Below are 15,481 nucleotides of genomic sequence, written 5' to 3' on the forward strand. Positions count from 1 at the left end.
GAAGAAAACAAGAAAAGCTCTTGTTTTCTGCTCTTGCATTACCCTTCTCCTGTTTACTTTATTATATAGAATTCTTGATTCCTGTCTTATTCTTTTCCCGCTTTATTCCAGTTGCTCTTTTCTTTCTTTTCTTATTTCTCTTTCCCTTCATTTCCTGTTGAGTCTTATTCTTTTGTCTGTCCTCAATTTTCCTTTATTCTCCTAGTTTATCCTTCTGATTTTTATCTCCCTACTTTTGGCTTTTTTATCCTACTTCATTTTTTTCCTTCCCCTCTTCCCCATTCCACGTCTCTCTTTTCAATTCCATCTAGCATCTTTCATGGACTTTATTCTTTGCTCTTCCTTCTCTGTGATTCTCTTTTAGTGTCCTTTTCTGTTTTTAATCCTTCCCTCTCCCTTTTTTCCTTCCTTCCTTTAGACTGTCTTTATCTCTTTTGTTTCCTCTTCCTTCCACTCCTCTTGTCTTCCCTTTAGCTGTTTCCTTTTTATTGCCTTTACTTCTTTGACGTCTATTCTTCTTCCTTGTTTTTTCTTTTCTTCAAACTTACTGTTTCTTTCATTACTTCTTCCTTCTTTTTTCTTTCTCTCATCTTGTCTCCATCTTCCCAACCATCTTTCCCCCTCTCCTTCCACTGTCTCCTTTCTTAGCTCTGCCCCATCAGTGGCGCCCCTGCAGATGGAAGCTAATTTTACATGTTCCACAAAAATAGGAAATGAGAGAGGAAAAAAGTCGTGTCAGCAAGAGATTTATAAGACACAGAAAATCGAGAGCTGGCAATTCTCTACCATGTTTGTGCTCCAGGGCCAGTGATTTAGCTATCACTGCCTGGTAGCAGTGATAGGACACACACACACACACACACACGCACACACGCACACACACACACACACACACACACACACACACACACACACACACACACAGCTCCTCCCCAGGAGGTCAGATGATAAAAAGATGTTGTTGCAAACTGATCATCAGCAACTAAAAACAAGACAAACATCAAACACAAAGACCACACGGGGACTCGGCCTTATTTCTCTAACATACATTTCTCTCTTTCCCACTCTCTTCATGTTTGTCCGTGTTCATGAACCTGCCAGGGAGCTTTTTGATTTGTTCTGCTGTTTTAGAGATCATATTGTTTCTGGTGTGTTGTTTTTATTAGCACTGCTTTATTCATATTACTGCCTGTGGCAGGGCAAAGGGGATGGAGCGATAAAGAAAGAGAGAGCTGCGTGGTCTTGATATATGGCAGGCAGCATGTGTGCAAATTGGGGGGGGACGTCTGTCCAAGCATCCAAGGCTGTGCTGATGAGGGTGGCAACATTACAGTGCAATTGTCAAAGTATAATGACAATTTTTGACAAAATGCAGTCCTTGCTTGATCCCTGCACTTGTATGCACAAACACACACATACTTGGCACTTGAACTGAGAGACAAGCGTGTAATTTATCATTCACTATGGCTGGAAAGCAGAGACAGTGGCAGAGCTACTGGGAAGGCTCCATTCATCACTGTGATAAAGTTTGACTTGTGAGTTGTATATGAAGACCTCTTTTCCCTTCAGTCATTGTCAGGATGACCCTTAGACAGGTAAGCCACAACCAGTGACACTAATCATTATTCATAAAGTTAAAAAACTAAACAAGTGACAACAACAAAACAGATGTTATCATGATAAAAATATAATTAATTGATTTATGACCTGCTGTAATTTAGAAGTAAATATTTTAGTAATATTTGTGTAGCATATTAAATTAATATTTTTAACAGTTTTCTTACATAAGGGGAGAACTATTAGAGCCCCTGTGAAGAGTATTTCCCAAGCACTGTTAAACCAAGCAAGGAATTTTTAACACAGCTGTTCAAAACATCCTCGTTTATTTTGGATGCTTACATTATTTTACTTTGGACACAGAAACAAAAGTATTTTACAAAATCATTTTTCAACATTTTTTGGTTTCTTTGTTTTTTACCAGGGACAAAATTATTAACCCTTCTGATGCTAATAGTCAGTTGTGTGTCCTTTTTGCTGGATAAGAGCCTGCAACCATTCCTTAGTAGTAGTTTTGAACTGATCTCACAAACATCTATGAGCAATCCCAACCCATTCTCCTTTGGCAGATCGCTTGGGGTCCTCCAGATTTGATGTTCTTCTGGTATGGACCTGGGCCTTAGGTCCACCCTATAGGAGTATCAATGGGATTCAGGTCAGGGCTTTGCACAGGCCAGTTTTGGGTCTTTGTTTTGTTGGAAGAATGAGATGATGTATGAACCAGTTCCCGTTTTACTGCTGACAGCTTGAAGTTTTCAGAATCTTCATAAATCCTTCTTTCTTCATAATTATTTCCACTGTCACAAAATTCCCCAGATCCAGAAGCACTGAAGCATTCCCACAGCAACATACTGCAGAGACTGTTCTTTGGGTTGTAAGCCACTCCCTTCTTTTTCCAAACATAAGCAGCGTCTCTCTGGGCACAATTCCAGCATGCATGATCTTTAGCATACGTCAGTCTTGCTTGTAACTGTGTGTTCTGTAGTAGTGAAGTTTTTCTTGGCCTCTAACCTTGCGCTCCATTCTTCTGCAGTGTTCTAGTGATTGTCTACTTTGAGACTACAATAAGTTGTTTTAGACGCATCTCTCACTAGTTTTCTTTCTAGAGTCTTTGAAATCTTTTGCTTAATTGACAGGCTTATTCTGTACCGTGTGGCTCTCTTTAAATTTCTTCATTACACTTTTCAGTACAGTTCTCAACACTGTCAAGCACTCAAAACTCTGCATATCCATCTCATGCTTTATGGGCATCAACAGTCTAAAGTGAATTGTTTTTTGGTTTTGGTATCATAATTTCTCAAGTGACAACTCTTGTTAAAGTACAACATATACATTTGCAGATAATCCTCAATATTAACTTGATTTTTTCCGGTAGTAATTATGTTATTATATGCAAAAAGAAATACTTTATGCTTTCTAAAGAAAACTAGTAAGGAATGCTATGTTGAAATTCCATTGCTCTGTTAAAAAAGCACTTGGGAAAATTTGGACAAAATGTTACATTTTATGAGGTGGGGGTGGAGTGGTGATTGTGGGCTAAGAATTTTGTTTCAGGCATTTTGGTATGTACTAAGTATGCCTTTTATATACCAGTTCAAAATATTGTCTAAACTTTACAATTGGGTGTGTACAAAAGGACGAAAAACCGCTGCCAGAAAGTATTTGCTGAGACTACAACAAGCCACTTTCAATTTTTCTCTAGACCGGTGATATGAACAGCTTTATTATGCGTATTAATAAATGCATTATATGAACACCCTACCACAACTGGGATTTCTGTGCTCGTCAGACCTTTTACCTTCAGTCACATTCAGAAAGAAAAAAGAGGCATGTTTAGGTTAGAGGGCAGAGCGTGGGGATCGAGGGGTTCTACAGACAAATGGCAAAGTCAATTTTTTCAATTTTGGAATTATAATTTTACAGCAATGAATCTAAAATAGTTGTGTGTATGTAATTTCTTTCCATCCTCTGTTTTACAGCCAGCTGAGGGAAAATGACAGGAGAAGAAGCAGGAGTAGCATGGCTTTAGATGGGCCAGTGGTCAGAGATGTGGACCCCCCAGTCCCAGAAGAGCCTAGGTTGGAGACAGTAGCCCTCTCTGAGTAGAGCGGGATGACATCAAACTGGCCACCATCTGCACCCTCCTGCTCATCTTCTGTTTGTGTCAATTCCTCCTCTTCCTTACTGTCCAACACCTGTCGGGGAACAAAGTGTGAGTGAAAGTTATTGTTGCATTTTTTCTGCTTGGACATTTTCACATTTCACAGTGTTGAAAACAGTGCCACTCTCTGGGTCCTGGTGAGGAGGGGAACGTGTCAAAGCTTTTATGTGTTCTCTTGAGGTACGAAAATAGAATTTGAAACTCAAGAACTGAATCTATATTAATTATTTAAGCTATTAGCACATGCCTAATTACATTGTGTGTTGTTCTGTTTTGTTTGTTTGTTTTTTGCCATGTGCAACCAAAAACGTCTTTTGAGCAGCGCCCTGAGTCATTGCAGTGATATGGGTGCTAGTGCTGCTGGTTAAATCTAAGACCTATGTAAAGTTGCTTTACTCATAATATGCCACGAGCCTTCAGATGAAACTGCTACTGATCCTGGCCTGTTGTATGTATTTATATATATCTGACTGGGATTGTTTGAGTCTTTTTTAACATTTGATTATCTAGTGTGAAAATCAGAAGCTCCAAATAGGGCTGAGATGTGCAGCAGGTATAAACTGAGAGAAATGAAGTGAGTTAAGGTGAGTTAAGGTTAGGGCTGTGCGAGCCTGTTCTAACGTTTGAGTCTAAGGTTTATTTTTTTAGCACCTGACGGCTCTTTTTGCTTCTCATCCCTAAACTCTCCGCATACTTTTTCACGTGATTCAGTTTATTTTGAAAAGCCTCAACAGGATCTTGAGCTTTATTGTGAAACGAGCCACGCAATGGTTTTACCATCATTGTTGCTAATGACAACACATAAAAACAGACACTTGTCCATCAGTAGTGTGGTGATATTAAACATAAGAGAAAGAGAGAACTTTAAGAAATGAATATAGCCACTACAGTGACATCAAAACCATGAAAAAATATTGCTGTAAACAGTTTCAATTTCACGACACCACGAAACAAATGATAGCATGATAGGAAACGATAGATGTTTTTATATCGTCATCCGATATATATCGTTATATCGAACAGCTCTAGTTAAGGTGGGTGCTGTAATGCTTTGAGGATGCAAGACGGAATGAGCCGAGGAGCGACAAGATGTGATGAAATAAGACAAATAACATATTAGTGAGTAGAGGAAATGATGAAAGGACACAAAGAAAAAAGGAGGAGGAAAGGAAGAGGATTTGGGGGAAGAAGTAGGAAGGGGAAGACACAGAGCATGAATAAATTCATGCTAATAAAGCCTAAGCGATGCACTGCTTCCAACCAACACCTCAACTAATCTGTTCACTGGAAGAGAGACAGGCAAACACAGAGAGCGAGCGAGCAGAGGAGGACAACCAAGACAGAGAGAGAGAGAGTTGGAATCCCCTCTTGTCCACTGGCCCAGATTATCTCTGGCAGTAGATGCATGCTGGAAGCTAGAGAGCCACAGCCGTGGCAGATTGTGGCCTTTCCAAGGTTACATTAGGCAGGGCCACAATTGGCTTGGACCACATTTATTGGTCAGTGACGGACAAGAGCAGCCGGGAACCATGGTTCTCAAAAGATGTGTTCTCACCACATTTCAGAGAGTGTGTTTATGTGTGTGCATGTGTATGTGTGGGGTGGGTGGGGGAGGGTGTGTGTGTGTGTGTGTGTGTGCATGTGCATGTGTATGTGTGGGGTGGGGGGGGGGAGGGTGTGTGCGTGTGTGTGTGTGTGTGTGTGTGTGTGTGTGTGTGTGTGTGTGTGTTTAGTGACAGAAATAGTGTGTCAGTAACAATCTGTCAGGACAAGGAAGGTAAACAGTGTTTGGTCAAATCTAAAAATAGACATAAATTAAAATGAAGCAGTAAGTAGGTAATGCAATCTGTGTAATTTCGTCTCAAACAGATGAAACCCATTTTACAAGCATATATTCTGACGGGGCGGCACTTTTTTTCTCACGGTTTGCACATGAGCACTGTGGATAGAAAAATGATGGGCGAGCAGCGTGTGCTGGCTCTGAGGTCAGTTACAATAAGTACTTTGTGTGGAAACAAAGCATTAGCGAGTAAATAAACGTCAGTGGTCCGCACTGTAGATTATTGTCCTCTTGGTCAACACCTTGGCCAACTGTGTGTGTGTGTGTGTGTTGGAGTGTGTGTGCTTCTGTGCGGATTATTTGTAGCAGTGGAGAATGCAAACATGGCGCACAGCCCAGGTCTTGTCTGAGGCCTTTAGTGCTTGGTTAGAAAGAAAGCAAATGTTTAGATGTCTGACTTCATGTATCACTTCTGGACCCAGAAATGGGATTTGTTATATCTGACTTTTCTCTGCTCGTTTTTTCCTGTGTTAGAAGATTTTCATTGTTTCCTATTGGACTTGGCTCCTCTCCTATTGAGTTATACCTACACAGAAGAAATAGGTGCGTTACATCTCATAAATAGCTCTTACAGATCACTCCAGCCTTTTAACAGTAACATACCTCCGGGGCTCACTGTTCAGGCCACTAAACTAAATCTAGAGCGGACCTGCTGGAACTGGTGTGGTAGATGACGCCTGCAGGGCTACTCGGGGCCACCAGTTTTTCATCAGTATAGGCAGGGTAGACATCCGGAGAATAGCGGCGGTTCCCTCAGTCCCCTGTTCCTCGCTTACATTCTAGCTCTGCACTGCTGACTGGGCCATACTCATTGGATCAGAGAATAGACTCTTTAAATAGAGAGCCAATCCAGATTAACTGTATTGGGTTTAGGGTAGTGTACAAAGTTTGAGTTGCCCCCAACGTGGTGTGAATGCTGGATAAAGTGTCATGTTCCTGAGCCTGGTGACTCAGTGTTTTGATTATTAATATTCGTTGTTTCAGTTAGTTTCTGGTTATATTTCAGTGATTTTTAGATCTCAGGTTTTGTTCTGTGTGTCACGTCAAATCAGTTCTGTTTTGTTGTCTGTTCTTTCCCGGTCTCTATATTTGTGTATCTCCTGTGTCTCCCCAGTCAGTTATGTCTCCGTGTCGTTGTTTGATAGTCTTGTCTCTGTTTCAGCCGTATCTCCTTGTCAAGTCTACGTCACCGTGCCTGTCTTGTGTTTCCTGTTTTACTTTGATAGTCTCATGTCCTTCGTTCAGTGTTTTCACTTTTGCTTCCCCTTTGTTTCATCATGTCAGATTAGGTTCATATATGTCGCCCTCCATTACTCCCTTGTGTATTTAAGCCCTGTGATTTCGTTTGTCCATTGTTGTGTCGTTAACTACCTCTATGTCCTGTGTGTTATCTCTGTTCTCCTCAAGTCTCCTTGTAACTCCTAGCTTCTTTTTTTCCCATTTTCTATTTTATTAATTCTGTGTCCCTAGCTTCCTAGTTTCCAGTTTAGGTTTTGTTTTTCCATGTTTGAGATGTCTGAGTTGTTGCCACAAGCTGCCTCTCTCAGTTCACCCCTCTTGTGTTTCAAGTCCTGCATTTGGGTCCTACATCTTGCCTGCCACAGCATAAAAGAAACATTGGGTGAAAAGGCTTAGTAGTTGTAGAAAGTACTTTAAGTGCTCATCAAGCCCTCATCAAGAAGCTGCAGAAGAACACCAGAACTGTGAATTGGGAAGCAGGCAGAAATAACAGGATTGGGGCAACTTGCATGAGCCCGAGGACGACTGCTGGAGTTCCAACAGCAGGCTAACATCAATGGGTGAACACAAACCAAATTACTTTTTGGTTTGTGTAATTGTGTAACCCCCTGACCGTGGCTCAGGGGGTTGGGAAGCGTATCTGTAACCGGAAAGTTGCCGGTTTGATCCCCGGGCTCTCTGTCCTGGTCGTTGTGTCCTTGGGCAAGACACTTCACCTACCGCCTACTGGTGATGGCCAGAGGGGCCGATGGCGCGATATGGCAGCCTGGCTTCTGTCAGTCTGCCCCAGGGCAGCTGTGGCTACAACTGTAGCTGCCTCCACCAGTGTGTGAATGTGAGAGTGAATGAATAGTGGCATTGTAAAGCGCTTTGGGTGCCTTGAAAAGCGCTATATAAAACCAATCCATTATTATTTACTTGAACTACAAATGGCACTTGACAGAAAAAGCCTAGATGATGAACAGCTTTAATGTTTTCCCTGAAAGAGTTTAGTTTAATATGTTCCAGTTTACCAAACTGTTTGAAATGTTTGATTTGAGTAGAGATGCACCTGAGTGTGTAAGTGGGTGTGAGTATATATGTATATGCACACAGTACTATTATATTTTTCATGTAATTGCTAGGCTTAATTATTGTAAATAAATGTTGGTACTCTTAAACCAGGGAAAGTGTTATAGGAAGCCTTGATCTGTGGGTAAAAGGCAGTCGTCCTCCCTGCCTTACCTGGGCAAAGCATCCTTCTCTCCTAATCTGTTCACCTGCTGCTCATCTTTAATCAACTGTAATACTTAAGGACCAGTGCAGCCATCCAGACCAGTGCGGCCATCCAGACTCCGGGATATTATTTTAGAATGGTAAACGGTAAACATGACTCCCCGAGTTGTCACCCCGTGTTCTCCCGATTTGACTCAACTTCCTAGGGTCTATCACGACAGTCTTCAGTAAGGAGATGGCTCCTTCACTACCTCCCTACAGGCTATAAGACAGCTGCACAGGCCTTGTCCTGAGCTCCATTACCTACCAGCAAATTATACAATCTCTCCCGCCCTGAGAGGGAGTCTATGGAGAAATACATTATGGATTCCCTCACCGCTGGGATAATTTGACCATCTGCCTCCCACATAAGGGCTGGGTTGTTTTTTGTGGCCGAGAAAGATAAGACCCTCACTGAGTACCGTGGACTTAATCAGATCACAGTGAAAATTAAATATCCTCTTCACCCCAGTAATTCTGTCTTCAAACTCCTCCAGGGGGCCTCCGTCTTCACTAAACTGAACCTACGAAATCCTTACCATGTGGTTCGAATTCGTGAGGGAGATGAATGGAAAATGGCATTTAATACACGCCTCGGTCACTTCAAGTCTTTAGTGATGCCGTCCGGCCTTACTAATGCCCCAGCTGTCTTCCAGGCACTTATCAATGATGTACTCCGGGATTTCTTAAACTTGTTTGTTTATTTAGAAGAAATTCTTATTTTTTCTAAGAGTATGGGGGAGCACCAGGTCCATGTGCATCAAGTTTTGCATCGGCTCCTTGAGAACAGATTGTATGTGAAAGCAGAAAAATGTGAGTTTCATGTAACTACAGTATCTTTCCTTGGCTTCGTGTTTCAGGATGAAGACTTATCTGGAAAGAGTAAAAACCATGGCGGATTGGCCCACTCACACCACCTGAAAGCAGCTTCAGTGATTCTTGGTGTTTGCTAATGAGGGAGCCAAACATCCATTTGTTGTACTGACTGACCATAAGAATACACTAACCTCCTCAGCCACTGGTATTTCCCCTGTTGAGGTTGCTTTTGGCTATGAACCACCCCTGATCCCAGCCTTGGAGAAGTACCAGTTCTCTCGGTCCACCAACGTCTATGTTCTGAGTTACCCTTAGTTTCCTTTTGCACATATTTAAGCAATCATTATTTTCCTCAGTTTTGTGTTAAAGTGAAAAAAGTATCACAAAGTTTATTCTGCATCTCGCTGTCTTGCCGAAGTCCCACACTTGAGTCAAACTAAGTAAGCTGCAAAACACGACAGAAAGAGAGATATCTTAAGGGAGTCATGAGTTTTAGCTGGTGACAAAAATACCTATACATGTTGATGGGGGAAGGTAATGATGAATTAACCCACAAAGGGTTGGGAATCAACACCAGAGTGGCGTCCCCTCTTTACGAGAGGTGTCCCAGCTCAAAGCATGAAGGGGCCAGCACTTGACAGGTGTGTAGCTGACCTGTCTGGGTGGAAGTCAGCAGTTCTAAATACACTTCTTTGTTATTTAAATATGTCTCACTAAAGCTCTTCTGCCAACCGTGGCATTTAACCATTGTGAACATAAAACAAAGGAAATGTTAGAATTATGTTCCTTAATGTAAATGTTCTGGGAATTCCAGTGAAAAGATCTAGAATAATTACCAAACGTAAAAAGGAAAAGGCACAGATGGAGAAACCCATCTGTTGATTGTGGAAGATGAAAAACCCAAAAGATTTGTCTTCAATAATACTTTTTATTGTTCACATAGAAATTCACGTAAAAGAGGAGAAGCAATATTAATCTCTAATACTATTCATTTTGTGTGTGGAAAGGAAATTAAACACGATGAAGGCAGATACTTCATAGTTAAAGGACTGATGGACCAAACATTGTTACACTGGTGAACGTGTATGCACCACCTGAAAGTGGACAGAATCTTTTAAATCTCTGTTTGACGCTGTATCAGTGGAAAATGAAGGAATCTGTATATGTGGGGGATCTGAACGTAATAATGAATAGTAATATGGACACAACTAGCTACAGGAACCTGTTGCTAAATTAATTAGAAATGTGTGGTGATGGTCGTGGTCCCTGTGGCTGTCCGGCTCACTCTGCAAGGCTTCGTGTGTTTTCGCTTTCGTTTTTGCTCACGCTCTCTCTACCTCTGCCTGGGCAGAGCTCACCACGGGCTCTCGCCTTTGGCCCACGCACCTGCAGGCAATTACACACCTGAGGCTCATTATCCAGCAGTTTCCTGGCCACTACTTAAGGTGGTGGCTCAGAGTTTCTCGTCGCTGGACTGTTGTAAAGACTCACGTTAGTGTAACCCTGGGTTTTATCAGCGGATGAGCTTGCTAACCTCTTTTATACTACATGCGCTGACATCCTTAACTCTGTGGCACCTCTGAGGATTAAACGTGCCAAATCCTCACAACCCTGGCTAAATGATGCTACTCGCGCCCTCAGGCGTGAATGTCGTCGTGCTGAAAGGAAATGGAGGAAAGACAAACTCCACGTCTCTCTGGACATCCTCCATAATTGTCTATCTAAGTATCAAAAGTCTGTTAAAGCTGCCAAATCTGCCTTTTTGTCTAGCATTATTATGACTAATAGCCACAACCCCCGAGCTCTTTTTAATACTTTTAACTCTGTGATAAACCCTTGCACTACCACTTATAGGGATGCTTCCCCTGCTCTTTGTGATAAATTCTTAAAGTATTTCTCTGATAAAATCTCAGCTCTAAGGGCTTCTCATCCATCTCATCCATCATCAGTTTTAGACCCAGTTCCAGCTTCTGAATGCTTGACTGTCTTTCAACAGTTTGACCCAGTGTCTTATTCTGCTTTAAAAGATATAATTGATCATCTCAAAATCTCTGGTTTCCCGCACGATATTCTTCCTTCTCGTTTCTTTAAGGAAGCTTTACATGTTATTGGTCCTTGTATCTTATCTCTGCTGAATGCATCATTGTCATCAGGTTGTGTACCGTCTGTCTTTAAGCATGCTGTTGTGCAACCTATTATGAAAAAGAAAAATCTTGACCCTAATGGTCTCACTAACTACAGGCCGATCTCCAAACTCCCTTTTATTTCCAAAATATTGGAAAAGGTAGTTCTAAAACAACTTCAGGCCTTTTTAGATGCAAATGGTATTAATGACAAGTTTCAGTCTGGTTTGAAACCTCGCCCCAGCACAGAGACAGCCTTACTTAGAGTTTTTAATGATCTTCTTTTAACTGTTGACTCTGGATATTCTGTGGTCGTAGTTTTACTTGACTTGTCTGCTGCTTTTGACACGGTTAACCACAACATTCTTCTATCAAGACAGGAACATGTTGTTGGTCTCAAAGGTACGGTTTTATCTTGGTTTAAATCCTACCTCTCAGAGAGGCCGTTCTCTGTTGCTATGGGGCAACACTCCTCGGCTTCCACCCCTATTTATTGTGGTGTGCCTCAAGGGTCCGTGCTCGGTCCTGCTCTTTTCTCTTTGTACATGTTGCCCTTGGGATTCATTTTTAGTAAATACAACATCTCCTTTCACTGTTATGCCGATGATATCCAGATTTATTCACCTCTGAAATCCGATGTGACTGCTTCTTTGCAACCTCTGTTCAACTGTTTGCATGAAGTTAAAATTTGGTTATCACATAATTTTCTTACATTGAACAAGAATAAGACCGAAATCATAGTCTTTGGTAGTCACACTCCGCTAGACCAGTTAGCTGATGCCCTAGGCCCTCTCGCTAGCCATCTTTCGTCCACTGTAAGAAACCTCGGAGTGTTCCTGGATGGCTCTTTTAAACTCGAGAAACACGTCTCCACTGTGGTAAAAAACAGCTTTTACCAGTTGCGTCAGATTTCCAAAGCAAAGCCGTTCCTTCCTTTAAAGGACCTTGAAAAGCTTGTCCACGCATTTATTACATCCAGATCGGACTACTGTAACTCCCTCTACTCGGGCCTCCAACACTCCTCTCTTTGCCGGCTTCAGTTAATTCAAAATGCAGCTGCGCGTCTTTTAACAGGTACGAGAATTCATGAACACATAACTCCAATTTTAGCCAAATTACATTGGCTCCCTGTTAAATATCGTATAGATTTTAAAATGCTTTTGTTCACTTTTAATATTTTGAATAATTTAGCGCCCAGTTATCTTTCTGATTTACTCCATTCATACAATCCCAACAGAGCACTTAGATCGTCCAATCACAGGCTCCTAGCACAACCTAGGACTCGAATGAAGTCGAGAGGCGACCGAGCCTTTGCATCCGTGGCACCCAGACTCTGGAATAACCTCCCCGTTCATATTCGCACTGCCGAGTCGATCCAGTCTTTTAAATCACGTCTTAGAACTTATTTTTTTACTTTGGTTTTTGATTCTGTCTAGTTGGCTGTTTTAGCTTGTTGTGTTGTTACCTATTGTTTGTTGTCCTCTTTTATTGTTTGTTTTAACTATCTCATGTTTTTATTGACTGTGAAGCACTATGGTCAACACTGTTGTTTTAATATGTGCTATATAAATAAATTTTGATTTGATTTGATTTGAGTTTCTCTTGTGTTTTCCAAGCGTTATTTAGTGTTGATTCTACTTCGTCTGTCTGTAAACAGATTTCCCTAGACCTGTCTCTTGGGCATTTCCTTTATTCCCTGGAGTATTTCCCTGGCAGTGTGGCGAGTGTTGCATGGAGCGTGTTGGAGTACGTGAGCAGAGCAAGAGTGCAGAGCCCCCTTTCCTCCCTACCCTCGGATCCCCGGAGTCCCAATTCACTCCCAACACTTTGTATATAGTTCATTTGGTGTTTGTAAATAAAACACTCCATCCATCTGCTTCTGCTTATCCTTTTCAGCGTCGCGAGCTGTCATATGGCAAGAGGCAGGGTACAGCCTGGACATGTCGCCAGTCTGTGGCAGGGCTAACACAGAGAGACAGACAAACATTCACAATCAAACCAATGGGCAATTTAGAGTTTCCAGTTAACCTGTCCCCACTAACTGCATGTCTTTGGACTGTGAGAGGAAGCCGGAGTACCCGGCGAGAACCCACGCAAACACGGGGAGAACATGCAAACTCCACACAGAACAGATGGTGGAATTGAACTCAGGAATTGTTGTGCAGCAACAGTGCCAACCACCGTGCCACCGTGCTGCTTAAAAACAAGAGACTGTTAAGTTGAATCTTTCCATCTACACTGGAGTGCGTTCAGTCAGCATGACAGGAAGAAATGATTTATCGATGGGTGGAGAAATTGCCACCCTCTCCAAAAGAATTACACCCACTACTTAGTAACCCCTTCTGTTAATTCTAGAATAGACTACTTTTTTACACAAAGACAGAATAGGGATAAAATTCGAGAGTGCGTCATCGGGGTATCGGATGATTCAAATCATAGTACCATGTGCTTAAAGCTTAGGTTGAAAAGTGCAAACAGAAATACAATTTGGAGGGTTGATGTCAGAATATTGAACAATCCAGAGATATTTAAAGAAATCAAGGGGGAGATAAAACAATATGTAGAAGAAAATGATGATGATGATGATAAATTAGGACCAAAAGCCACAAAACTACTGGCAATTAACAACATTAACAACACCACATTATCAACTTCGACACAAATCTAAAGAAGAAAAAAATAACTGGACTGTTGCTCACTGACTCAATGTCCTCTTTTCCAATGAGAGCAAATTTTGCATCTCATTTGTAAACCAAGGTCTCAGAGTCTGGAGGAAGAATGGAGAGGCGCATAATCCAAGACACTTGAAGTCCAGTTTCCACAGTCTGTGCTGATTTGGGGAGTCATGTCATCTGCTGGTGTTGGTCGACTGTGCTTTATTAAGTCCAGAGTCAACACAGCCGTCTACCAGCACATTTTGGAGCACTTCATGTTTCCTTCTGTAGACAAGCTTTATGGAGATGCAGACTTTTATAGCAGGACTTGGCACCTGCCCACACCGCCAAAAGTACCAAAACCTGGTTCAGTGACCACGGGATTACTGTGCTTGATTGGCCAGCAAACTCTCCTGACCTGAGCCCCATAAAGAATCTATGGGGCATTGCCAAGAGGAAGAGGCGAGACATGAGACCGAACAGAAGTGCTGAAGGCCGCTATCGAAGTATCCTGGTCTTCCATAACACCTCAGCAGTGCCACAGGCTGATAGCATCCATGCCACGCTGCATTGAGGCAGTAATTCATGCAAAAGGGGCCCAAACCAAGTACTGAGTACATATGCATGATTGCACTTTTCAGAGGTCCGACATTTAACATCGTTGTTTTATTGATTTCTTGTAATATTGTAATTTTCTGAGCTTTTGAAGTTGAGGTTTACAAAAGCTGTAAGCCATGATGAACAAAATTATAACAAATAAAGGGTTGAAATATCTAGTGTTGCATGTAATGAGTCTATATCATATATTAGTTTCACCTTTTAAGTTGAAATAAATGGACTTTTGCATGATATTCTCAATTTTTCAAGTTTCACCTGTAATAGGGAAGGGAGTCGAGAACCGGTTCCAGCAGCCCAATTCTCCGGCATTGTTAGTCTGCCTGGGTATCAGTCCCACTTATCAGTTCTCGCACGCTCGCTACAAACAGCTGATTTCAGTTTGTGTGCTGGAGGAGGAAAATAGTGGAGCACTATCCAGCGAGGATATGGACATTACTTTTATTTTTATTGCACAAAAGAATGAAAGTGCGCTGGTAAAGTGGAGACTGCTCCAGGTCAGGAACAACTGCATTATGCTATTAATGCAACTTCACAAGCTCTTCGCAAACACTGGCACAGACAGCATGCTAACGCTAAGCTAGCCAAGAATGCAGAGTAAACGCAGACCCCAAACCCAGCATCGTGACAAAGTGCTGAACTTCAACAGGTAACATGCTGATGAGGAGTCAGGCCGCAGCCTCCTGCCTGTTCATGTTTCTAAAGCAGAATCACCGTGACTATCACTCTAAAGTGTCTTTGTGCTGGTTTCCATCTTTCCTGTGTGCTGTCGGCTTTGTGTTCATATCTAAATACTAAGTGAAAAATCCTGAGTGTCCTCAATAGTGTGTTTCAGATAATTTTACAGAGTAACATGAGAGTAACATAACGAGTAGTATAACGGATGTCTTTTTTCGGGGTGTAATTAAGTAACGTACTGCAAGAAAAGTGAAAAGTTTTAAGACATGTATTCTGTGTAATATGTGTAATATGTGCAATTACTTTCTTGAGTAATGACCACACTGACCATAACAAAGAGGGGAAACACCTCCAACATGCACAAACATTTGACCACACAGCATGTAATTAATTTGCATGAATGTAATGTCTTTGATATGCTGCTTAGAAATGGTGGTGACTCTCAAAGTGGAGCCAATGAGAATCGATAAGGAATCAAATCAATAATTGATATCGATAATGGAATTGGAATTACTAAAGTCTTATCAGTTTCCATCCCTATATA

At 41.7% G+C, this 15,481-nt stretch overlaps 1 protein-coding gene across 1 annotated transcript in view; it reads right to left on the reverse strand.

Moving 5' to 3' along the window:
- Positions 1-1,866: 1,866 nt before the first annotated feature.
- The window catches only part of LOC113030172 (GDNF family receptor alpha-4-like), an 81,016-nt gene continuing 67,401 nt past the window's right edge, over positions 1,867-15,481 (reverse strand). Inside the window, exon 8 of the mRNA XM_026181348.1 lies at positions 1,867-3,752. Within this exon, the coding sequence (XP_026037133.1) occupies positions 3,531-3,752 (222 nt within the window). The 3' untranslated portion in view covers positions 1,867-3,530. The remainder of the gene's footprint in view (positions 3,753-15,481) is intronic.

Source organism: Astatotilapia calliptera, chromosome 2 (genome assembly GCF_900246225.1).
Source record: "Astatotilapia calliptera chromosome 2, fAstCal1.2, whole genome shotgun sequence".
Classification (NCBI taxonomy): Eukaryota; Metazoa; Chordata; class Actinopteri; order Cichliformes; family Cichlidae; genus Astatotilapia; species Astatotilapia calliptera.